Source organism: Dermacentor andersoni, chromosome 10 (genome assembly GCF_023375885.2).
Source record: "Dermacentor andersoni chromosome 10, qqDerAnde1_hic_scaffold, whole genome shotgun sequence".
NCBI classification, from domain to species: Eukaryota; Metazoa; Arthropoda; class Arachnida; order Ixodida; family Ixodidae; genus Dermacentor; species Dermacentor andersoni.
In genome coordinates this window covers 121,965,598-121,990,977 of record NC_092823.1, presented here as the reverse complement: position 1 = coordinate 121,990,977, position 25,380 = coordinate 121,965,598, and the positions used below count along the sequence as shown (strand labels likewise).

At 47.0% G+C, this 25,380-nt stretch overlaps 1 protein-coding gene across 1 annotated transcript; it reads left to right on the top strand.

Annotated features, from left to right (window-relative positions):
• Window positions 1-22,245: 22,245 nt before the first annotated feature.
• On the top strand, window positions 22,246-24,679 carry LOC126544912 (transmembrane protein 45B-like). Its single transcript, XM_055077920.2, has one exon. The coding sequence runs from the start codon at window positions 22,296-22,298 to the stop codon at window positions 23,106-23,108; it is 813 nt and encodes a 270-aa protein (XP_054933895.1). The 5' UTR covers window positions 22,246-22,295; the 3' UTR covers window positions 23,109-24,679.
• Window positions 24,680-25,380: the final 701 nt, after the last annotated feature.

Below are 25,380 nucleotides of genomic sequence, written 5' to 3'. Positions count from 1 at the left end.
AGTAACGACTGCACGTCACAGATGTACCCTATCCGTGCGTCAATAATACAGGCACGAGAAAAGTTGTTTGTCTGAAGTTGCCGAAACGCGACCTCTTGCGTTTTGTCGAGTTGCTTGGCCGGTGGTGGGAGCGCGTGACGCCTCAAGCGATACCGATGGGCTATTTCATAATAAGTCTCGCAGGGTTCCTCGTGTCTCTCCACCTCATTCACGCCGTCCGCATCCGCGGACGAGGCTCGGCGCGCGAGATCTCGAGCCAAACTGTGAGCCGACGCGTTGCCGGGCACAGCCGCGTGATCGGGGGTCCACACGAGGGTTTTCAAGCCGCTTAGGGGGCGTCGTGTGAGGACATGGTACGCCTGTTTGAAAATTCTACCACGGACGAAATTGCCGATGGCCTGCTTGCTGTCGCTGATGACGGCATTCGCTTTCGCATGCATGGCCATGGCAATCGCGGTTTCCTCCGCTTCCACCACTCGGCCAACCGTAATTGTTGTATGTTCTATCAATCCTCCGTTGTGATCCGCTACCACCGCGGTCATGAGGTCGCCGCGAGGGTGTCTGGCTGCGTCTGTGTAGACCACTCCATCTTGCGAACCGTAGCGTCGCCAAATGGCTTCACTACGGGCCTGCCGACGGCCCTGATGGAACTCGGGGTCCATGTTGCGGGGTAGAGGTGAGGCATAAATATGCCCCCTGACCTTTCGCGGAATCGTCATGTACTCCGTAACCTTGGGGGTAGCCTCGAGACTGAGCTTCCGGAGGACTGTGCGGCCAGCCGGGGTTAGCGAGAGACGACGGACTTGGGCTGTGTGGCGAGCGTCTAAGAGCTCCTCGATCGTGTTATGCATGCCTAAGGCCTCTAGCCTTGCGGTGGCCGCGTGGTCCGGTAGGCCCAATGCTGCCTTTGTGCTTCGTCTGATCATTGTGTTTAATTTGGCTAAGACGGTGGCTGCGAGTTTGACATATGATGTCGAGTACATGGTTCTGCTGGTTATGTATGCCTGCACAAGTCGAAGCAGATCGCCCTCGCCCATGCCGTGGTGCCGATTAGCCACCCGGCGAATGAGCTGTAGTGTGTAGTTGGTCGCCCTCTGGAGTTTCTTTAACATGAGTCCGCAGCGCACCGTGTTCTGAAAGTCTAGCTCCAATATTTCGATAGTGGGGCGCTCCGGGATGGTAAGTTCTCCGCCCTTAAGTTCAAGGAAGCGCCTTCTCCGTGGTAAATGTGCGTGATGGACCTCGGCCGCACTTTGACATTGTCTGCGTGCGGACTCACCGAGCGTTGTTGCACAAAAGAAAAAGAAAGAGAGGGAAAGGTGCGGTGGCGTTGGCACACAACGCGGTTTACGTGATAGATCGTTTCGATGCGTTGCTCGATCGTGCGCCGCGGAAACCGTGTGGACGATGAGGCCCACGGGACGTTGTTATGGTAAAAAGAAGGTTTCATTTCATTTACTCTCAGTGCCTCTCGGTGTTACACAGAGAGGTGTGGATGCAACAACCCAGGAAAGAGTTACAACAGATAATCGCGTAGCCATGATCTGTGCAATGAATAGTCTGTGATGGAGACGATGGCCAATTTTTTTTCCCAGCGAATTGACCTCCCCCATTATTCAGAAATGCATCTGAACTTGAAGCCCATGCTCGACTTGATTGAAATGACGCCTGGACTGCGTTTCCTCCGGCGCATTCAAGACAGGCGTCGATTAGATCAAGTCAAGCATGGGCAATATTCTGAATACCGTGGTAAGTGGCTTGCTTGACTGAGCACCTCGGTTGGAACACCTTTTGTCAGCCACGCCTCCATGGCGCTCCATGATACTGAAGTATAGCTTTTCTAGATGCGACTTGACACGTGGCAGATATTTTGGTGTGTGTAACACCAATAATCTTCTTTTTCTTTATCTGGTCTTCCTGATGACGTATAGGACATATCGCGTTTTTAAAGTTTCTAGTCTAGCAAATAAACCTACAATTCAAACACCTCCCAGAATTGCGTATCGCCCACAGAATGCGGTGTCCTGGGTGCTTCTTACGCACATACGTGCTATACCTGCCCATGGGCCGACTTCCTGAACGTTTGTGTGTGTTTTGTTCACCAAGCATACGACCGTTATACAGATACAGCTGCGTGATCGGCGCACGTACTCTTCTGTCAGGCGCATTTTCATGTTTCCATATATCTCCCATACTGCGGAAATATGTGCGGGTATTGGGTGACCTAGGAGGTAGTGCAGGCTTGATCAAGATAGGTTCAAACGCGAACAGTTCAGACACCACGATAATCCGCCGTTGCACTTCCCCGTTAAACTGCATCTGTAACAGCGTCTTAATTAAGATTACGAAACGTGTACTTGGGACTACTTCATACTGCAGAGCGATCACATCTCGCACTTTCATGTAGTTACGTCGGGATTAGTTATTTCCTGTTTGTGCTTCAACTTAAGCTGATAGTATAACACACAGGTACGAGAGAAGGCGGGGTGGGGGGCTTGACACTGCGGGGCTTCAAGACAGGAGTGAAGGCGTTTGGCTGCGATGAGCTGGATGCATGTGCGGAGAGCGACGTCGAAGAAGAAGCCAGCGGTGTCTGAAGCAGTCCACGGTCTACATGTTACCTGCTGTTCCTGCGTTTGCGAGTCCCGGACTGCGTGACGGACTTCAACGGAATGGCCAAGAGTGCGAGCCAAGCGGTGACCGGCTGGGAGAGCGGCTTCGTTCCACAGGTAAGACCAACCTTAACAATCTTGCATGCCCATGATTTAACATTGCACACCCATTACTCTTTGGCCCCACCTTTGGGCCCCTTTACCCACGCTGAAACCCGCGTCAACATTGAAACATGTTACCATGGCCACAGATCGAACTCTGCGGTGCGTGTTCGTGGAGAGTTTGTCAAAAGGACGAGTTTAGTGACATGTAGCACTGCCCCGTTACATTGCAGATTTGTTCATGTTACACATCATCATCATAATCTTCATTTGGCAGTGTCTGCCGTTTGTCAGCGTCCCGAGAGATTTTACTATGGTAACACGTTTCGCGAGCCTTGCATCAAATTAGCCTGTCCAACATCATCAGCACCCCCGTAGTTCTTTAGTGGCTATGGTGTTAGGCTGCTAAGCACGAGGTTGCGGGATTGAATCCCGGCCACGGCAGCCGCATTTCGATGGGGGCGAAATGCGAAAACACCCGTGTACTTAGATTTAGATGCACGTACCGGGGTCTCCTACTACGGTGGGCCTCATAATCAATGAGATCGTCGTTTTGGCACGTAAAGCCCCATAATTTGATTTAATTTAGCTGCTTCAGCACTGCCCTGATTTTTCGTGTTTAACGTCAAATCTTCGAGTGGTCATATTAAAGTGCTCCGAAAGTTCAGGACAGGCGGCTTATGGTATCAGATACAAGCGACTGCGCTTTATTATTCGACTGAAGTGGCTGGAATGCAAATACTGAGACCTCAGTATCACATATCTAGAGTTGGCTTGATTATTAGCGACATGCAGCCTAAATACAATCTCTTCAGTGCTGTCACAGTGATCTGAAACGATCAGTAAACAATATCATATTACCAGTCAGTGTGATGAGCGGAGGTCTTTGGTGGTGCACCCCCTTATACGCACAATTATCGAACTCAAAGACTAATGTGAAGATAACACGAGCCACTAAACAAGAAGTTCAGCTATCAACTGACTTTACTTGATGAATCGAAAAAAGTTTAAACCAAGACATACGGCGCGCGCATGTCCTAAAATATCACATTTCCCTGACTTGGCTTAAACTTTTTGATTCCTGGAGTACGATGATATTACAGTTGTGCCTCTTCTCGAGTGGTTCCTGTTGTAGTCCTCGTGTTAGTTTTTGTGCCTTTTGCTGCTCGCGTATAGGATGCCATGCCATATTGCGCTCTATATTCGCTTGAGAAAAAAGAAATGGCCGTTTTTTTTTACAAGTGCGGTGGTAGCGACTGTACAACCAGCTTATATAGATGTTTTGTAACATACGCGTGCTATATTTCGAGACCGGTTAAATACGTTTTGAGGGCACGAGACGTCAAAGGTTCTAACGGGCACGAGTTCCATGAAAATTATCAATTTCCGCTCTGTTAAAGGGACACTGAAGAGAAAGATAAAACTCAAATGAACCTATGCTGATAAATTATCACTTAAAAACTTTGTTTTTATTAGTTTCATGGAAAGAAGTTGATTACGTACTCGACGACAAAATGAAGGACAGATTTCTATACTTTAAGTTTCACACGGCAGCGAGGGCACGTGAATGTGACGTGATGTACACACATACATACACACATACATACATACATACATACATACATACATACATACATACATACATACATACATACATACATACAAAGATACATACATACGTACATACATACATACATACATACATACATACATACATACATACATACATACATACATGCATACCTACATGCATACATGCATACATACATTAACGTGGCGCTTCTTTTCTGAACACAAGGAATGCGCGACGGCGTTGTCACCTCATCTATGCCCGATGACAACATTCTGTGGCAGCACAGAGAAAGCTACGCGCACGCATTCGCACATGCGGAGCTTCTATTCTTGTGCTACTACGCCAAGTAGTGCCGACGTTCCGCTGGCAGTTTACAGGACCAGGAAAACCAGACGTGGACACCAGAAAGGCAAAACTTGGAACAGTAAGCAACGGAAACTCTTTTCCCCAGCAAGCTTCTTTATTTGTTACGAGATAAATATTGAACTAGAAAAAAATAATAACTGGTGCGATTTGTTTTACGCTACGTACCTTCCAATGTACGCTACGTTTTAAGCTACGTGCGCTACGTACTATACCTTGCAGTTGCTTGTATCTGCGCAGATGCGCAGTAATGTGTGCTTCGGCTCCGTTGCTTTGGCTGCGCTACCACGAAAAAGTTGTTGCCGGGTGTAATAGGCTGAACAACGGCCGCACTGGAACGTTAGCATTGCGTCCGCGTTCCGAACACACACACACACACACACGCACACGCACGCACACACGCACGCACACGCACACGTGCGCACACACACACACACACACACACACACGCACACGCACGCACACACAGAGAGAGAGAGAGAGATGCAGAGCGACTTTAGCTTTAGAAATCCGGCCTTCGTCGTCAATGTGAACTGAAAGTGCGACGCGTGCAGGAGCTGCGAATTTGCTTCGAAACATAATAAGAAAAAAGTGATTATGACATAAACGTTACCCTGTGTATACCTGGTTCGAACAGACAGCACTTTATATGTCGATATTTTTTCTGTTTAACCAGTAATTCATCATCTTTTTTTGTCACGTCGTGGTATATGCCGGTTCTTTGTTCGAGCTCAGCGAAGGGTTTGTGCAGCTGTTGCACGGGAAGCTGACCTCGTGGTGTTGCAACGCCGCCTGCGGCAGTGCCGCCGCTAAGATGTGCATCTAGGAAGCGGAACGCTCCTGGAGAATCGAACAGAGGGTTCTTGGGTTGTTGCGACGTTGTCTTCTAAGACGGTTGTCTCGAAATGTCAAAATATAGACATTACCACAGTCATTGTAATAAACAAAAAAGAAAGAAATAATGAACTAGCTGTTAAGTATGCATTTGGGGACTCTAATTTGTGGCGGCAAGTGTGTCCGCCAAAGGGCACATAGACAGCCAGCATGCGCAAGCAGATTATTTTACGTCGCTTACGTGGCGTTTTCATTAAAATTGCTATTAAACAAGCTTTGAAGACCCTGTATACGTAGTCGGACTCAGTCCAACTCAGTCGGAATCTTGACGCAGGCGGCCAGACTTCTAAAACGGCGTGGGGCTTTGTCGGGCGTAGGCCGAAGTATAACAAACAGCGCACTGGCTGAAGGCCAGAGATCGCAAATTCTCGTCCGACGACAGTCTGAATAAATTTGACCGCTGGCACTGCAGTTCCGAAAGCGCGCCGACGAAAGGATGGCTATCTCGGGCTGACATTTATATATGGTAATTGCGGTCTCAAACTGCGGTCGAAGCATGCGCTTGACTTGGTCCGCATAGGGCCTCTGACGCGGGTCATTTCGACACGATGAAGTCGCGCCGAGGCACTGATTCATAGGGCGAAGACGTGCCGGATGCCGCGGCTCTTGACGTACTTGAACCGGAGGCATTCCCCGATTCCTCAACAGCTGTGGACACGTTGTCGCTTACACGAGCGGGCTAGAGGCATCCTCAGCGTAGCTGACGGACATCTTTCTTTTAGTCGTCGACAAAGGACACAGAGCCAACGCATCCCGATTGTAAGTACGCTTCTGTCGAAGTGTAGACGCGAGTATTTATTTATTTATTTATTTACATTACCCCTAAGGGCCCCCAAGCGAGGGTATTACATAGGGGGGGGGGACACAAACATGATATATACACAAGAAATGAAACCACACGAAATAAACACCCTCACACACAAGGAACATTATATAAATAGATATCAACAAGGGATATATGCACTAAGTCATGAAAATACAATAACTTTTTCGCATAGTATCTTAATATGTACATCTAACAAAAACTAATAACTAATCTGATACCACTAACCTTTTTTTGCAACAAGCTTTGGAAAGATGGTAAGTTACCTTCAGTAGCTATGCGTGATGGCATACGTTATTCCATTCTGTTGTCGTGTGAGGAATAACTGATTTTGCCTAGAGGGATGAGCGGCATGCACGGTATGCGTTTTACTTTGTTAGCGTGGTCACGGCGCGGGAAGACTGCAGGGGGTGGTGAAAAGAAGTCATCGTGAAGCGTGGAATGGTGATGAAGTGTTTATGAAATAAGGTTAGGCGAGCAAACTGGCGTCGACGTGATAGTGACTCCAACTCGGCACGTTGTTTTAACGATGTGACGCTGGTGAAGCGTGAATAATCGGGAAAGATGAAGCGAACAGCGCGGTTTTGCAGAGATGCAATGTTGTTGATTATGTATGCTTGATAGGGGTCCCGTATGGCAGAAGCATATTCAATTTTTGGTCGGATCAGCGTGATATAAGCAAGTTTTTTTAAGTGTGAAGGCGCGTGCTTAAGTTTACGCTTAAGAAGACCGAGTGCGCGGTTAGCTGATGCTAAGACGGTGTTAATATGGTAATGCCAAGTTAAGTCAGACTGAAGATGAAGGCCAAGATACTTGTATGTTGGCGCAAGTTCTACGCTAGCGTTATTGAGAAAGTAGGCGGTAGGAAGTCGAGTGAAATGGTTGGTAAATGACACTAGCTTGGTTTTAGACGTATTTAAAGACAGTAACCACAAGGAACGCCAAGCGGTCACCGCATCAAGATCAGTTTGTAAGGAAAGTCGGTCAGCGTCATGACTAATATTACGATATATTACACAATCATCTGCGAATAATCGAATTCGAGATGAGACACATTTGGGTAGATCATTAATAAAGATTAAGGAAAGTAGGGGACTAAGCACGCTGCCCTGGGGGACGCCAGATGTTAAATGAACAGAAGAAGAGTTACAGCCATTAGCACAGGTGAATGGTTGACTATTGGAGAGGAAATATTTAATCCATGCAAGAACGTTTGGGTAAATATTTAATTGTGTCAATTTGATTAGAAGCCTGTGATGAGAAACGCGATCAAAAGCTTTAGAGAAGTATTGTGGAGCATTTGTCAGGAGAACGAGTTTATTGACATGTGACACTGCCCCGTTACATAGCAGATTTCTTCATTCTACACATCATCATCATCATCATCATCATCATCATCATCATCATCATCATCATCATCATCATCATCATCATCATCATCATCATCATCACAGTCATTTGTCAGTGTCTTTCAGTGTCCCGAGACATTTTGCCATGGCAACACGTTTCGCTAGCCGTGCAACCCATTAGCAGCACCGCCCTGATTTTTTCATGTTTAACATCAAATCTTCGAGGGTCCATTTAAAGCGCTCCGAAAGCGCTGGACAGGCGGCTTAAGGTAGCAAATACAAGAGACTGGGCTTCATTATTCAACTGAACTGGCTGGAATGTAAATACTGAGGCCTTAGTATCACTCATTTAGAGTAGGCTTAATCATCAGCAACATGAAGCCTAAATACTCTCTCGAGTGCTGTCGCAGAGATCTTAAACGATCAGCAAATAATTCCATATTACCAGTTAGTGCAATGAGCGGAGGTCATTGGTGGTGCACGACCTTATACGCACACTTATACGAACTCAAAGACTAACGTGGAAATAACACGAGCCACTAAACAAGGAGTTCAGCTATCAACTGACTTGAAGAATCGGAAAAAGTTCAAACCAAGACATACTTATGTCCAAGAATATCACATTTCACTGTTTTGGTTTAACCTACTTGATTCCTGAAGTACGACGATATTACATTTGTGTTCTCCGTTCGAGCTGAGCTAAGAGTTTGTGCAGCTGTTGCACGGGAAGCTGACCTCGTGGTGTTGCAACGCCGCCTGCGCCAGTGCCGCCTCTAAGATGTGCATCTAGGAAGCGGAACGCTCCTGGAGAATCGAACAGAGGGTTCTTGGATTGTTGTGACGTTGTTTTCCAAGACGATTGTCTCGAAATGTCAAAATATAGACATTACCGCAGTCGTTGTAATAAACAAAAAAGAAAGAAATAATGAAGTAGCTGTTAAGTGTGCATTTGGGGACTCTAACTTGTGGCGGAAATTGTGTCCGGCAAAGGGCACATAGACAGCCAGCATGTGCAAGCAGATCATTTTACGTCGCTTACGTAGCGTTTTCATTAAAATTACTATTAGACAAGCTTTGGAGACCCTGTATACGTTGTCGGACTCGGTCCAACTCAGTCGGAATGTTGACGCAGGCGGCCAGACATTTAAAACGGCGCGGGGCTTTGTCGGGCGTAGGCCGAAGTATATAACAAACAGCGTACTGGCGGAAGGCCAGAGTTCGCAAATTCTCGTCCGACGACAGTCTTAATTTGACCGCTGGCACTGCAGTTCCGCAAGCGCGCCGACGAAAGGATGACGATCTGGGGCTGACATTTATATATGGTAATTGCGGTCTCAAGCAGCGGTCGAAGTATGCGCTTGACTTCGTCCGCATAGGGCCTCTGACGCGGATCATTTCGACACGATGAAGTCGCGCCTAGGTGCTGATTAATAGGGTGAAGGTGTGCGCGATTCCGCGGCTCTTGGCATACTTGAACCGGAGGCATTCTTCAATTTGTCAACAACTGTGGACACGTTGTCGCATCCTCATCGTAGCTGACGGACATCTTTTTTTTGTTTGTCCTCGACCGTAGGACACAGATCCAACGCTTCCTGAATGTAAGTACGCTTCTGTCGAAGTGTAGACGCGAGTAGGGCGAAATAATTTTTAGTGGCGAGGTGGCAGGAGGGAGGGGGGGCTCAGGTATTCGGCGAAAAGGTCATGGACCTCCTCTGTAAAGGAGTAACGATATAAGACATTTTCGGGTTCTCTTTCTCCGTATTCGTGTTTTGTTGCTGTCGTAAATTATTTGGTGATTTAATAGATTGCAAAAAATGACAACAAAGGATTAAAAAAACCCTTTCTTGTTCTCTATTTTTTTTTCTCTCACAGACAAGCAAAATCGGGGAGGAAAAACAAAGCGATGCTCCTTGTTATTTGAATTTCTAGCCCACGGTTAGAATGTCACGCGTACATACATCATACACACGGCATACATCAAAATGGAGATGATGGAGAAGATGATGGAGAAGGGTATATATATATATATATATATATATATATATATGTATATATATATATATATATATATATATATATATATATATATATATATATATATATATATATATATATATTTGCTGGTGCGAGATATACGTTCAGCAAGTGGTGCAACGCTGGATGGATGGATGCATGCATGCTATAAGCGTCCCCTTTGGAACGGGGCGGTGAGTTGCGCCGCCAAGTTCTTGCTATTATTCTTCTTAATGTCCTACGTAGGTTAAAAAAGAAAAAAAAAACAAAAAAAAAACGCGCGATGAATTCCCATCACCACATTTTCTGACCCCCTATTGTGATCTTTGTTTTTGTACGTTCCTTTTTTTTTTTGTCGTTTCCCTACTTTTCTTGCACTTTCAATCGCCTCTTACTAATCTCTAGTGCGGACATGATTACTTTCCGCCTGCTCTCCCTGAACCCAAGCGCCTCAAGTAGTTCAGTGGCGCCTAAATCGACCACTGGGCAGATATTTTCACATTCTAATAAACTATGCTCCATCGTTTCCCTAGCTTTACCTTAGCAAGTACATGCTTCTTCATACTTCTTATATCTCGCTTTATAGGTGCGTGTTCATCCTGCCTTCGCTTCGAAAAGTAATGAGCTTCCCTTTGAGTTACCATAAATTGTTTCTTTCCTGATTTCGTTTTTTCCTCTCAAGCAGTTACTCATGGCAGGTTTCTTTTCCATTGCCGCCACCCACGAGATTATTTTAGCCTCTCTGACTTTCCGCTTGACGTTCTTTGTTGCTGTGTTGCTCACCCTACAGGCCGCGTACTTGCTGGTAAGCTTCCTAGTTCTTTTCCTCCACTGCGAATTAATGTTTTTCCTGTACAAATGCCTCAACACTTTCCCAGACCATTCACTTTCTTCCATATTCCTCAGTCGCTCTTCATAAACAGTTTCACTGCGAGCTTCCCTCACTTCCTTCACGCTCGAGCCCCCTCTCCCGACCGAGCTGGTTGCTGCAAAGGGGTCACGCTGGGGTGTGCAAAAGTTGAGACGGTTTTGCCATTCCAGCAATGCACATAGTACCGTGTTTCCCTTCGTCTAACCCCCGTTGGTAGCGCAGTGGTTATGGCGTTGCCCTGCTCAGAGCTAGAGGTCGCGGGTTGAATCGCGCCCGAGGTGGCCACCCTCGGACAAGACTGGAGACGAAAAAAAAAAAGAAAAGCTGCCTGCTCCACAGGAGTACGTATGACGCGTGGCCTACCCAAGTGGGAGCCGGAGAAAAACTGCTACGCGCTCGCTCGGAGTCCCAGTGTTGCCAAGTCGGGCAAGCCGGCGTAGCCCAAAGCTAGAGAAATCGTAGCCCAAATGTAGCCCAAAAAATAAAAAGAGCAAAATAAAAGTTGTAGCCAAACATGGCCATTTTTATTTGCAGTTTCATCTGTATATACATCTTCACATTTGACTGCACTCTTAAACAAAATTGCACCCTAAGGGTCGTGTCTAGCCACACAACGATAATCGTCATCTGTCTTGCCCGCATTTCCTTTCTTTACCGCTGCGAGCCCAGTACTTGCACGACACGAACGGTATGCGCGTTATCAGCATGACACAGCATTTCTCGACAGGAAAGTAGCGAGCGCAGCGTTTTCAAGAGAGGAAACGCAAGTAGGACAGGTGACCATTGTTGCTGTTTGGCAAATATACACCCCAAAGGGTGTACGTTTGTCTAAGAGTGTACATTCGTGTAGGTTAGGCCGCCACGTGTAGCCCAAACACAGCCAAGTCGCAGATCTTCAGTAGCCCAAATATAGCCACAAAGCCAACTCGCCCAAGTCGACGCCAAACATTTTTTTTTTTTTTTGTAGCGCAATTTGGCTGTATATAGCCAAACCTGGCAACACTGCGCTCGGCTGCGGCGGAGAGCAACGACGTCACTACTGGCGCAGCCAATCACGCGCCTCTCTTTCTCTCTCTCTTTGGCAACATACGTCAAATGTGTGACGCGGCTCTCGCCGCGCAGGAAGCACTGCTTCATCATGAATAGGCGCGTCACCGTGCCACATAAGCGAAGGTCACGAACTTGCCCGCGCACGCCGGTTTGGCCGCCGCCGCCGCCTCTCCTTCACCCTTCTTTCAATTCCCTCTCCCTCTTGTGCAGCGCGGTTGAGGTGTCCTCATCTGAGAAACAGAAACCCCATGTTTTTCCTTCCCAAATCAAGAATCTCTCTCTCTCTCTTTTTTTCGTGCACGCGCATGAGGTGGCGCCAGAGGAGTTTTAGGCTAGCCGTATACAACTTCGCTGTAAGATGCCACATAAACTCTGATAATCGTCTATTAATGCGTAAGCATTTTTTTTTTTGGCTCCAAAGAAAGCGCTGAGTAGACTAACATGAGCTAGCAACGCAAATACGCGAAAGCGAAGTAACAGCCGAGACAATGAATGATGAAGCCTTAATAAAATAAAATAAAAAAATCTCAGAATTTCTGCAGAATCCTTTCGACTGCTGTGGATCTGCGCGTTGGAGCTGCGGCATTTCATACGAACTTTCTCGCAGTCAGGTCATGATTCTTTCCTCGCCCCCTTTCTTGCATTTATATTCGCTGCGCAGCATGGAACATTGTTTAGTTGAAGATCAGCGCCTCGTCGTTCGTGTTTCTCCCTATTTTTGCCGACCTTCGCTCTGTTATGAATTTTTAAGAGCACCAACCGCAGCCAGCGTCAACGCCACAGTTTATGAGTAAGTCTGCTTATGTTTTCCCATTTTATTAATTCAGTAATAAACCTTTCAGAATGTACCGATTTCCTTCGTGTTCAACGTAACGGATCGCAAAGTTTACTAACTTTAAAAAAATCAAATTTTTTCGGCTACTTCTAGAAAATCTACTACTTTTTCAATAGATAAGGGTTAAAGCGCGATTAACGTTTACAGCGCATGAGCAACGAGCAACTCTTTGCGTTCTTTGTTTTTATTTTTAGGCTGAAGCAAATCTAAGGCACGACTTCAGTTATACCAGATGTCATGTGCTGGCCTTTCTGGAATTTCATTGCCGATTCGGAATGGGGATCTTTCTACATTTATTTTTACTTCGCGATTCCCGGTGTGGATTTTTTTCAAGCCGCGCGCAGCTTAGCAGATGGCACTATCTAGAAATATAACAGCAACAACTGCATGCGCGCTGGCAAAAGAAAAAAAAAAACATCGTTTCAATTCACATTTTGCCAGTACGAAGAAATCTACTGATTTCAACCGATTTTGCAAGCACGAATGTGCAGCAATCTTTTTTGAAACTCTTTTTAACTTCGAGCGTGACACGTCCTGAAAGGTTAGCGCCACCAGCTTTAGCTGGGAGAGCACTCCATGCAAGGCTAGCGCGTTGTAGCTCATATTAAGCACGATAGTACGTCTGGGAAAACGTGCAGTTCTGCCAATCAATGAAATGACGTTAAAGGACACAAAGCGATAAAAACAAGTTATTTTCGTATGTCGCAACTAATTCGTCGTGGGTTAAACCTTTAATTGACCGCATCGCGATAATGGCGGAATGAAAAAAAAAAAAAAAAAAACGTTCGCGTGCCATGCTTCGAGTGCGCCGTTAAAGACAATGAAATGGCCAAAAAAGGAATCTCGGAGCCCCGCCTCTACTGCGTTTTTTGTAGCCTTTGTGTTGATTTGGGACCGATCCAGTCTTTTGGTACGGTCGGTCGGTTTGCAACCACTCGGTCAGTCGATCAATCAATCAATCAATCAATTAATCAATCAATCAATCAATCAATCAATCAATCAATCAATCAATCAATCAATCAATCAATCAATCTGTTAGTACATAACATTGGAAAGACTGTAATTGATACCGCTTTCACAAATGGAGCAACCCTTAGTGACTTGCTTCGAAGTCTTCCCATGCTACGGCTCGCACATGCCAAACTTCTTGCATCCAGCGCGATTAAAAGAAAAAAAAATAATTCTGGGATTTTACGTACGAAGACCTCGATCTGATTACGAGGCACACCATTAAGGGGGGGACTCTGGATTCATTCTGACTATCTGGGACTATCTTTACCATGACCCGCACACGAGCGTTCTTGCCTCTCGCCCCCCCCCCCCCTCCATCGAAATGCGCCCGCCGCGGTCGGAAAGCGAACCCACGACCTCACGCTTAGCGTCTTACATCCTTAAGTAAACGAATAGAAAAACCCTCTAATTCCCCCCAAAAATATAGTGGCTAGCATAGGAGCACCCTGTCATTTACTATAATGCTTGCTTTTATAAACCAGTTTCAGCGCCCAGAAGGCGCCTGCCTCATGACGTCACGGTACATCGACTCGCTTTGTTCCTGCGACTGCCACGACATCCACCCACGAGCGTAGCCAGAAGAAACGAGCGCAGCACTCCTTTGTTTTTTTTTTATTTAGCGACACAATCGCAACAACCCTTATTGTTTCACGACGTCAGCATCAAGTTAATCCGCCCTAAACGCGGTCCCCAACCTTCGCACTTGCTAAGCGTCACCCCTTATTCGCGTGCTAAAAAAACGCGCGGTATACGGCTTCTGTGCGGTTTCGAAAACATGTGCACGACGGGAACGAACCGGCAACGTCTTCCTCGCGCGGTTCAAACCGCACGCGTGACATTTCCGCCGTGATAAACGACGACGCTGACTGGCGTTAGCGCCTGGCCTCAGTGGGTGCCGGCATAGAGCGTCCTACTAAAATTACGCAAAGCAATTCTGTCTCGGCAATCGTTCAGCTATACCACGGGAACGATATGGGCTTCGTGCTTCGCGCTTTTGGCTTCAGACGCTCTCGCGACTTTTAATTTACGACTCTGTATCGACGCTTATTGACCTGAATTCCGAAGCAGCGCTATCTTTATAAACGCAGAACACAGCGAGCCTTTCCTATTTTCCTATTTCTTATCTTTTCTTTAACGCATGTGCTAAGGTGAAGTCGTCAACTCGGCCTCCACGTACGCCACACAACCAGAAATTTCAGAAAAGGTAGCCGTCGCATTGGCACTGTTAGTCCCAAAGAGATCCAGGATCCACAGAGCTCAGGCCATTACGCTAAGGCTCTTGCAAACAAGAACCTATCCGAACCCGCTTCTAATCAACAACATCTATCCGGAGTTCTATACACCTGCAACATGCGACAAATGTAACGACACCATAGATTTTTGTCATATACTCTGGCCTTGTTCCGCGTTACGTAGCGACAAGGACAACACTGAAGAGCGGTAGGACGCAGCTCTGCGCAGCCTCTCGCGTCCGTCCGTCCGTCCGTCCGTCCGTCCGTCCGTCCATCCATCCATCCATCCATCCATCCATCCATCCATCCATCCATTCATCCATCCATCCATGTGCTACATGCGTGCACACGCGTATGACAGCACATTGCTTTACCTTTAACGCAATATTTAGTTCAAAAAAGAAGTTTGCGAAAATTCACAAAGCCGCTTGAAGCCAGATAGGCGAAGTTTAGGCCAACCTTCACACTATCCAGTCGTTCTCATACTGGCTTAATAGCCGTGCTTGCAGCTTCCATAAAAGCTATGGCGCCAGAATTTTCTCTCGTAATATTTTTTTTAGGTGGTGGTGCCCGGGCGGTGACAATTATGCTCATCTATGGCGTGTCTCATCTATCGCGCGGCAGGAGGCATCGTAAGAGGAACATTGATTATAAGAGGATAAAAAAGAAATGCAAAGACCGATGTTGCATGAAAGGAAGCAATAGCGAAGTTGGTTGGTTCATTCTCCGTGATATGGTTCAACCCGCTACGGCAGATACGCCATGAATCGTGCTATAGCTGAAGAAAACGAAAAAAAAAAACGAAAAAACGAACAAAAAAAAGAATTCTAAATTCAACAGGCGATAATAATGAAAAACAATAGTAAATTAAGGAATAATCAAGGTAAAGGAGCTCTGTTCTCTCTTATAAATGAATTATCAATTTTAAGAAATAGAATAAATAACAGGTGCTATTAACATTGTTAGTCGTTTATGATTAGACAGAAATTCAGAAAATTAGCATTAGGTAGCCAATTCGCAGCGCTAATTAAAACAAATCTGGCATCACATGTATTCCTGTTCCAACAACCTTAAGTGTCGTGGCACATACCCAGTCACTTGACACATGTTGTCGTCATAGGTGTCCGTTTAAGAGTGGTACATACTAAGTCACACAATCAACGACCCGAGTTGTTCGGACGGTTGGTCTCGAACCATGTTCTCTCAGCACAGGGGCACGATCCTGCGTGTACCAATTAGACTGGACTACCCAGTGACCGAAGATGGCGGGAAAGCGGTCAGGCAGAAAGATGGTACCCCACAAGCTCGTGAAGCTTCCAAAAGTGGCTGATAGCATTAAAACATAAAAGATATACAAAATGCCAAAGTTCTTCGCACCAGGGCAGTCAGGGCTGCAAAGCTGATGATGATCAGCGCTGCACCCATGACTGACCAAAAGACAGGTTGTCCATAGGCTATGATCCATGTCAAGAAGTATTCGTGGGCCTTTGTGCATCCTCAAATGTATCAATAAAAATAAATGTGACCGCTTCAACCCCGAATGAAAAAGAACTAAACGTCACCAACGAAATTAAAGAAATGCCATTAGACATAGTGCAAACCAACAAAAGCAAGGCAAGATACCTCAGCACGCGACATGGCGTATCGGCTTTTCTACAAGACAACGATGATAATGATGCGCCTTCAACACATGGGTGGTATTCACTATGGGGTATTAGCCAAGTAACGGGTTGTTTGTTGTACATCCATTGAGCGGCTTCAGAAAAAATGAACTTGAAAGCTGAAATTGCGAATACGGGAATAATGCATAATTCAGAGGCGAGACCAGATGAATGGGCGATAGTGTGGAAACACACAGTCCGCGGATAGCTTATATGCTGCTGTGAACAACTCAGCCAAATTTCGCAGTTGTGCGTGTTGCGTGGATCACGCAAGCGGCTCACGAAGTCACCTTTCTCTCAAACGCTATCTTTTCGACGTTGCCCTGCTCCTCACGCTTTTCTGGACGCTTTATTTTGTAATATAACAGATTACCATACGCGACTGCTATTGGCCAATAGCTGACGTCAATCAAGAAGGGTGTTTGGACCAGTGCCCTTCTTCCTGCTGTTACTGCGTATATTTATTCACGCAGTTTAATAGACAGGTTGACGTAAGGGAAAATCTGCTTTCAATTTCGATGACAGTTACATACTTTCGGTAGAAGTTGACGATCCTCTGCTCACGTTCGGCCGTGGCCGCCCGCGTAGGAATTAAAATTTCGCCACGTTGTTTATCAGTGTCGTAGCCATCGGCTCTCACTAATTTCTGCGATAGTTTTGAACACTATCAACTAGCCCCGAACCATGCGAAACTTAAGGTCAGACAACACGCACACTTGCAAGCGCTTGCTCACTCCTGGTCGCTCCTGGTTGGTCAGACGCCTTGGCAGACTTAGCTTCAAAAATGCGCAGTTTGGATGTGGCTACTATCCGTCGGTGAAGCTGGCGCGGGACAAAGCCGGCTCGTACCGCGTAACACAGCCGTACAGGAGGAGGAGGAGGAGGAAAAAGTTTATTTTGGCACGGAATTTGGGACCTCCTAGGCCCCCTGGGTCGCCGCACGACCCCACTGCACGCAAACGTTCATATTTGACATATCCATGACGCTGGCAGCAGCATATCGGCGCGAGCGCGCCGCCTGGTCCTGTCGTGCACAAAGCAAACGCTGCAGTTGCACGTGGTTGCGGTCTGATACGTAGCGCAGACTAAGGTAAATAACCAGGCGTAGCGAAGCTTCCATAGAAGTTCGTAGGTTCAAAACGTGGCGGTTCATCTGCGGTTGATGGTGCTTAGCGTCATTTGTGTTATGAGAGCACACTTCCGGCGGAAGGAAGGAAGGAAGGAAATCAACTTTATTCAGGTCTTGCAGGCCACGAGAGCTTTGGGCTCTCATGGAGTGGGTGTCTCCCACGACGGAACCGGGAGGTTGAGTTTCCTGGCGGCGTCGTGGACCTGCTGGACAGCCCAGAGTTGGGGAGCGAGTTCTTCGCTCCGGATTGCTTCTTCAAACTTGCGCTTGTCCGGTTCGGAGTTTATGTGAGCTTGCGAGCACGGCCAGAGTAAATGATATACGTTAAGGGATGTATTGCAATTGGTTCAATAAGACTTGTCGTAGAGCTCAGGCATGTAATGATGTAATCTGTTTTGCGTGGGGTATGTGTCTGTTTGTAGAATTCTGAGTGTAACCACTTGAGCTCTAGTGAGCGTGCGGTGTGGCGTGCTATACTGTCTGCGTTGTAGGTAGTAGTGTTTAGTGATTTCATTGTATGTAGTGGGCGCGTCCTTATTCTCCGAGTGGACGGGTGAAGCCGCGCGGTCTGTAAGCGCGCGCGCAGCCTCGTGTGCCGCCTCGTTAAGGTTGGGGACGTCGCCGATCTTGGGTCCTAAGTGTGCCGGGAACCAGTATATGAAGTGGTTTTTAATCTTTTTCTTTGAAACAAATTCTGAGAGCCTGTGCGCAGACCGTGCCCTTTTGGAAAGCTCTGATAGCGGCTATGGAGTCGCTGTAGATATGGGAAAGATTGTCGTCGGTGAGCGCAACAGCGATCGCAACCTGTTCGGCCTGTTCAGGCTTCCTTGCAATTACCGTGGCTGCATATCTTGTGGATCCGCGGCCGTCCACAACCGCCACTGCGAAAGCTTTGTTTCCCGTGTATGCCTCCGCGTCCACAAAAGCTGAGCGTTCGCGGTTCGCCACGGCTTGGTTAAGAAGGAATTGTCCTCTCGCTTGTCGTCTGCCCCTGTTGTTTTCGGGGAGCACGTTTCTGGGTATAGGGCGGACCGTGATCTTGGCGCGGATGTCCCGTGGGAGGTCCGCAAAGTCTTTTTCAATGTCTCCTTGAGCAAAGCCTAGCTTCTCTAGGATCGTGCGCCCCGGAGGCGTCGTCGAAAGCCTAGCAAGCTGGGCGCGCTGCTGGGCTTCGGCAATTTCTTCCAGGGTGTTGTGCATGCCCAGGTGCCCCAACGGAAGAAAAGAATTATGTGACGCCGTATCCGTTAAAAACGGAAGTGACGTCATTTTGTTCTCGAACACGCGAAAATTGTTTTGGTGGCCTGCCATTAGAGCTCTATATTCAAGTGCCCCGCCACTCTGCTTTATGGACGTTTCTTGCTTTCAGCGCAGAAAGCAATGTAGGAAATGGCCAGCCGTGCGTGTGTCTAAATTGCACTTCTGCACAAAACGTACGTTCCTTGGAGGCCGACGAAAGTTTCCGGTGTAGAGTGCTGGTTCTCTCGTAGGACGCCAAGCCCGTCGGTCGGCGAGGTAGCATGAAAACCACTAAAGTAAACAATTATCTGGCGGTCGTAACTCACTACCTTTTGATTGAACAGGTTAAGAAACGGTGAAGCTACCCTCGTTGCCAAATTCACACAAACGCCGACAAGCAAAACAGCACAACGTGTGAGGGGGGCGCATTGTAACAGGCGAACTTTGTACGAGCGCGCCTTTCTGCACACTTCAAGAGCTGCATTGTATTGCAAGTGATAGCTAACGCTGGCAGCGTTTCCTGGTCGTGTCCGCGTTGTGAGGCGCCTGGTAGGTGCCAGGGTGTTGTTTCGGCCGCACAGTCTGAGCGGTTATATGTCACCCCGCGTGTCGTTTGAGCACGGGCCAATGAGCTTGATCGAGTGTGCCGTTAAACGTTGATATCACTGTCAAAGCCTCGCTGTTCGGGCCAAACTGCCATTTTCTTTGTGTTAAATAATTAAGTCCATTTCAGAATAAGATTCTAGAAGCGAATTTCGAAGGCGAACAAATCTTTCTTCTTCGGTACATTTACCCGACCCATTTCATTTGTCACATGAAAGTGCGTACATGTCAGAATTTCTTTTTCTCAAATTCACACGCTATTTTTCTCATGGAATAATAGGAGTACGTCTCAGAAATTACGAGTATTATGAAAATCTTTTTATTTGTAGGTCGAGGTGATCCCCAACGCAAATAGCTTTGCATTACGTTATTAGAACATTTATATCTTACCTGCTGACTTCTTTGCTAAAGACCTTCAGCCTATAACAAAACACTATGCATTTATAACAGATTAATCTAAGTTATAAAATACACGAGCAGGGTCATATATCCCGGGATGCGATTTCGGAACTGCGTTCAACAGTCATCGTTTATATTTCTACAACCCTTTTATGTTCCCTGCAAGATGCCGGCGTGGTGCCTTCAATATGGCGACTGTGACGTAAATTATCATCGAAATATTACGTTTCAAAAAAGGCAACTTTAGAGGAAAACTGGGGCGCCACCTCGGCGTTGTCACTCCCTACGCAAGAGTCGTAACTCATATGCCTATCACAAATAACGAATTGACTCTGCACAATACTGACTTGGTTCCGTCAATCTAAGTTTACTGGTGCCAATGTAATCAGAATATTGTAATTATAGATTGGACGCTCTATAAAGTTTACATGGTTCCGAAAATACGAGTGGACGGTTGTCAGTTGTCTTCGGAACTGCATCTGTGGCAATGCTTCTCTTCAGAAGTTGCTGAGAACCAACCTCGACAGGGGGACTTCGACGTAATTGTCTTGTATATCTATCACAGATTTATGCCTGTAGAATGAGCTGATTCTCTCGATCGGAGTGCAAATGTTCAAAGATCTTATGACACGTAGGACAAGGTCTTTTCGAAAATCGGAATATACCTCTACAGGAACCACTCGATTCGCCATGACCTTATGACGAAAATGTTTATGACCACGCTGTGACCTGCTTTTGCGGGTCCAGCTGGGTTACAGTGTGCAGCCTCTCCGTCCCCGAAAAGTCAGGGTATGTCTAGTTATAAACCAATTACCGCGCTACGCAGGTGCGATTTAAGGACAAATCAGGCACTGCCCGCAAAGTTTGTTTCTAATTCTCATTGCTATTTCTATTCCACCACTGTCACAACTTTTTCCCGAGAAGTCCCTTGGTTGAATCGGGTGAAGCCATTCACTTGGTAACTTTACAAATCTGATATGCTAGGTCTTCTTTCCGCACCACGTACATATTCATAAAATTTCTTGAGCTGGAACTTTAATTACGCTCCATTACACTTGAGCGTACGTGTAGAGCAAGCGCTTCATTTTTTTCTTCAATTAAGTTTTCATTGTTGCAAAAGGGCTGTAAGCCTACTAGATGTTTCGAAGGCGAAGTTTGCCGTTGTCGATGATAACGCAAACAGGACAATTCCCATTACGAGCAGACGCGTACGCACAGGCGCAAGAACGTGCATGGAAATACAAGAATCTAATCAATGAATTTTCTTTAAAGGTGCAACTAACCTTTCAATATACAGATGAGTTTGTCCCGGGTAAAGTTATACACCAACAGGCAACACCTTACCACATCGAGCACACTGTCTTTTATTTTGCTGCCATGACTTGAACTTTCCTGCGCAGCATCCCATTCACCATCGAGGATTTTGTCAACTGGAAATGTCGCTGCAATGCGGTTTAACCCATGCATGACTTTACATTTTATAAGATTCTGCTGTCCATTACCTGCTTACTGTGTTGAACAATTTTCGTAATCTTGGCCGATGTGGAGCCATGTGCGCATGACAGCACATAAGGAAAAAAAAAAAGAAGCAGCACACCTCGAACCTGAATCCTTAAAAAATCCGGTCCTGAGTCTTCTAGGACCTACGGTGCATATTTGTGCTGGAAGTCTTACAAAACTTTCCGTTCATGAGAAACCTGTCTTATCATCCTTCTTTAACGGCACTGATTTTTAGCACCTTAGCCTCCCGTGGCAGAGCAGACGATGTCCCACAAGAAAGATTGCGCTACTGAGTGTTTTCACTAATTACACTAATTCACCCCTTCCTGAACTAATTACATTTTTATTTAGCCACTTTAGAGCGCATTCCCCAATTGCGAAGTTGAAGCTTAACAGGTAAGCTAATAATATTTCCTAAGCGGAAATCATGTGCTTCGCATTGGTTTGCAGAAGTTATGTGCCCAAATTTTTTCAAGAAGCATTCATGTTTGATTACCACTTATCAGCACTGTCGAAAATGGGGCAAATGCGACGTGGTAAATCGATGCATTGTGCCACAGGTTTTGAAGACGTATGTCGTATTGCTAGAAATTGGCGCTAAGGAAAGGATTTGTGCTAATAAAATACTGCTTCATTATCTGCTAGGTTTCGATTTCCCAATAGAAGCATGTGCTCTGCAGCGAATTACTACAATGATAATTAGCAATATTTTATTTAGCCAACTGCGCTTTGTAGTTGCTCTCGCAAGTGGTGTCCTCCTCAGGCTAATACAGCTGATATACAGGGGACCTTTCAAAGTCGGTTTTCATTAAAATAGGTTCGATATAGTATATTGATGTTTAGATTTTACGCTTCTGTAACTACCCGCTTCGTGGCCTTTCTGCTGTGGTTTGCAGAGACACCATAGTCGAGCATCATCATGACCTAATTTACGGACGGCGGTAATCATACTTATCTTACTTATTGTGATTTCGCTTATCGCAGGCCAAGTGCAAAGTAGGAGTGCCTCGAACGTCACTGTCCAGCGGCCGGGACCATGGGAACCTTCATAGGCCACGCCATGCCCGGAACCTTCCTGTTCATTATGGGAAGTTGGTGGGCCTTTTTCGCTTGGCGCAACTACGTCCGCAGCAGGGAGCAAAAGCGGCCCTACGTCTGCCGTTGCTCGTACCCGATACCCTGTCTATCTCAGCGCTTCAGCTTCGAAGGCATCGCCAAGATTGTCACCTGCTCTGTGGGTATATCCGACGAGGTGGACGCGGGCATAGAGTACGGCTACTTCGTTAATATGGCCTGCGCTCAGCACATATCCATGTACCTTTTCTATCTGCTCAGCGGTGTAGTCGACGTCATGACCAGCGTCCGCTTCCCTTTCCCGCCGTACACCGACTACGTGGTGCTCCTGCTGGCCGTCACCGTCGAGGGCCTGCTGTTCCACTTCCACCTGCATGGAAGAGACCAACTTGACGTTCTGGTCCACACGCTCCTGGTCTACACCATTGCGGCCGAGGCGGCCTGCATCCTCGTCGAGATGTGTCGACCCCGAAGCGTGCTAGCATCCCTGGGTCGCGCGTGCTTTTGCCTGTTACAGGCAACGTGGTTGTGGCAGATCGGATTCATCCTTTACAGCCCGCTACCCGAACATCCGCCATGGGATGTGCATAGCCACTCGGACATGATGCTGGCCGCCAGCGTGTTCACCTGGCACATCGTGGCTGTGCTGGCGTACCTCGGCGCTTTGGGCGCCGTGGCTTGGGCCGTAAACCGAACGTGCGGCAGGTGCTGCAAAGATGCCTTCGCGGTGCTTCAAGACGACGATGACCTCTGCCAAGCCCTTGTTAAAGAGTAGCCGATGAAGTTTGCCGGCCGGGAGCTGTCCGCGGGTGACGGCGCGCCGAAGCTTAGCCACAGGGGTCATTCTCCGCATGGCAGCCAGTGGCTGTTTTAGAGCAGACGCTGTTTCGACGCTAGCGCCAAGGTCCCCTTCAGTTACGACCCTAACAGCAGGGCGACGCAGAAGCAAAATGGCGGCACACACGATTGTTTACGTTGTCATAGCAAGAGAAACAGCAGCCGCGCGGTGCCTCCTTTCTCAAACGGTTTTCTTTTCTTTTTGTTTTTATTATGCCGACCCGCTCCGCTCCCTTTCCCCCATGCCGCGCACGCCGCTTACTTTCTTTTTTGCTTTTACCTGTGCGCGGCGCGTTGTGTTTTCTTTTTTCTCAATCGCGCGCGCTGCGCCGCGCATTGGCATTGCTAGCGAACTGGCGCGTGGTGCGCCTTGGGCTATGCGTTGGCACGCACGCAGTCTTGCCCATGCTTATATTATACCAACATGTACCGGGACATAAAAAAAAATTCCACTTCCAACACAACAGATCTTTGGCCTCGCTTTATTGACTTCGTTTCCGAAAACATTTTTCTTATAACGTGGTGTGATACACGCTCAAAAAATGAGCAAAAGTGAAAGGTGCATGCCATATACAAGAGTACTAAACACAAAAGTTCACAGACGGTGAAATAACAAAAAAGAAAGCGCTAGAAAACACGAAGGCCGTTTCATGTACACACACGTATAAAAAAAACAAGATTTTTATATAATGCTCTCAAGACCGAAATGTAGACGAGCTTCTGATATATGCACTAAAAGATTGCACAAAACTGGACGACGTGTATGACAAGTAGTTTTGACAAGTATAGAAAGGGAAACCTCGCTGGTAAGGGCAAAGACAATGACACGCAAAATACCTAAAAAGTAGAACAAAATGCTAACATTATTTGATTGACAGACATAGCAAAAAAGAGCTCACTTATAAACCTGCACGAAACTATATGAAATGCGTAACGTGTTCATTACCACTGAGCAAAATGAAAAAGACATGGCAGAACAAAAATCACATTGTACTAAAAACTGAAATACACATTATCACATTATTTTGCACTTGGCTACAACTTCAGTAACGGTGGCAAGGGGGAACAGAAGGCAGTCGGCTTTTGCAGCAGCACATAGAAAACATTCGCAGAAAGGCCTATTCCTCAATCAAAGACCAGGTAAAATAAGCCAACAAAACGACTTTTCTTTCGCCCCGAATGCTATGCTTAGCAGTAAAATTGCGTGACTTAAGTCGTACCTACTGGGCACTCCTTTGTATAATAAACACGAACTGCAAAAATCTGCATGTAGGACACTTGCAATGCTCATGCTTTCCAGAAGAAAAAAGAAAGCGTATCATGCCTACACATGAAAGTTGTTCGCGCGGTTTTCCCATCGGCGATTGCTGAGATAATACACAAACACGAACAGTAATTCTTCAGCTGTTAGTACGTTTGTAGAACGTGACACACAGAAAAAGCACTGAGGGCGGAATGGAAAGGTGGGCAAGTTACTGAAGTTGCAGAATGAGACTTGGCACAGAAAAACACAAGTCATAGACCAGGTCACAATGAGGAGGAACATCTATTTGTCAGCTTTCTCTACCGGCAAGAGGGAAATGTAGCACAATCAAGGCGCAACAACGTCCAGAGGCTCATTGAGCATGAACATGAACATGGCTGTGTTCGTGTACGTGCGCCTTCTGATGTCCTTGGATCTGCGCGCTCACCTGTTGTCCTTAGGCGCCCGGAACAACCTTGCAGGGCTTGTTTTTGAGGTATTCGTGCACCCCTGCACGATGCACGAGCGGTACGAGTCGTGAAACGGGTGAAACATCGCGAAGCACAAGCACAAAGCTACCGAGGACCCAGAAACTGACGAAACTACCCACGCCGGTCAACGCACAGCAGCGCACGCTTCCCGACAACACCAGATAACGAAACATGAAACGTCATGCAGCGGGCTAAGCTAGCGCCGGGCCGTCGGAGCCGCACGGCGCGCGCGCGGAGACAGCTGAAGGTGAGGGAGTTGCGAGGGAGTTGCGAGGGAGGGCGAGGGGAGAGGAGTTGGTGGAGGAAGGGCTCGGCCACCTGGATCGGCGCTCATGCGCGCGGCGATCTACGAGGCCATGCAAGGGAAACAGATCTTCGGCTTCGCCCTCCTCATAGATGGCGCCAATTTCCTCTGCCACCGAAGCCGGGGAGTCTCCCACCGCGGGCTCAGTGACGATGGTGGTGATGACGACGCT

Bases quoted from the DNA above. Each gene is read 5' to 3' on its own strand.
- LOC126544912 (XM_055077920.2), top strand. From the start codon at position 22,296: ATGGGAACCTTCATAGGCCACGCCATGCCCGGAACCTTCCTGTTCATT.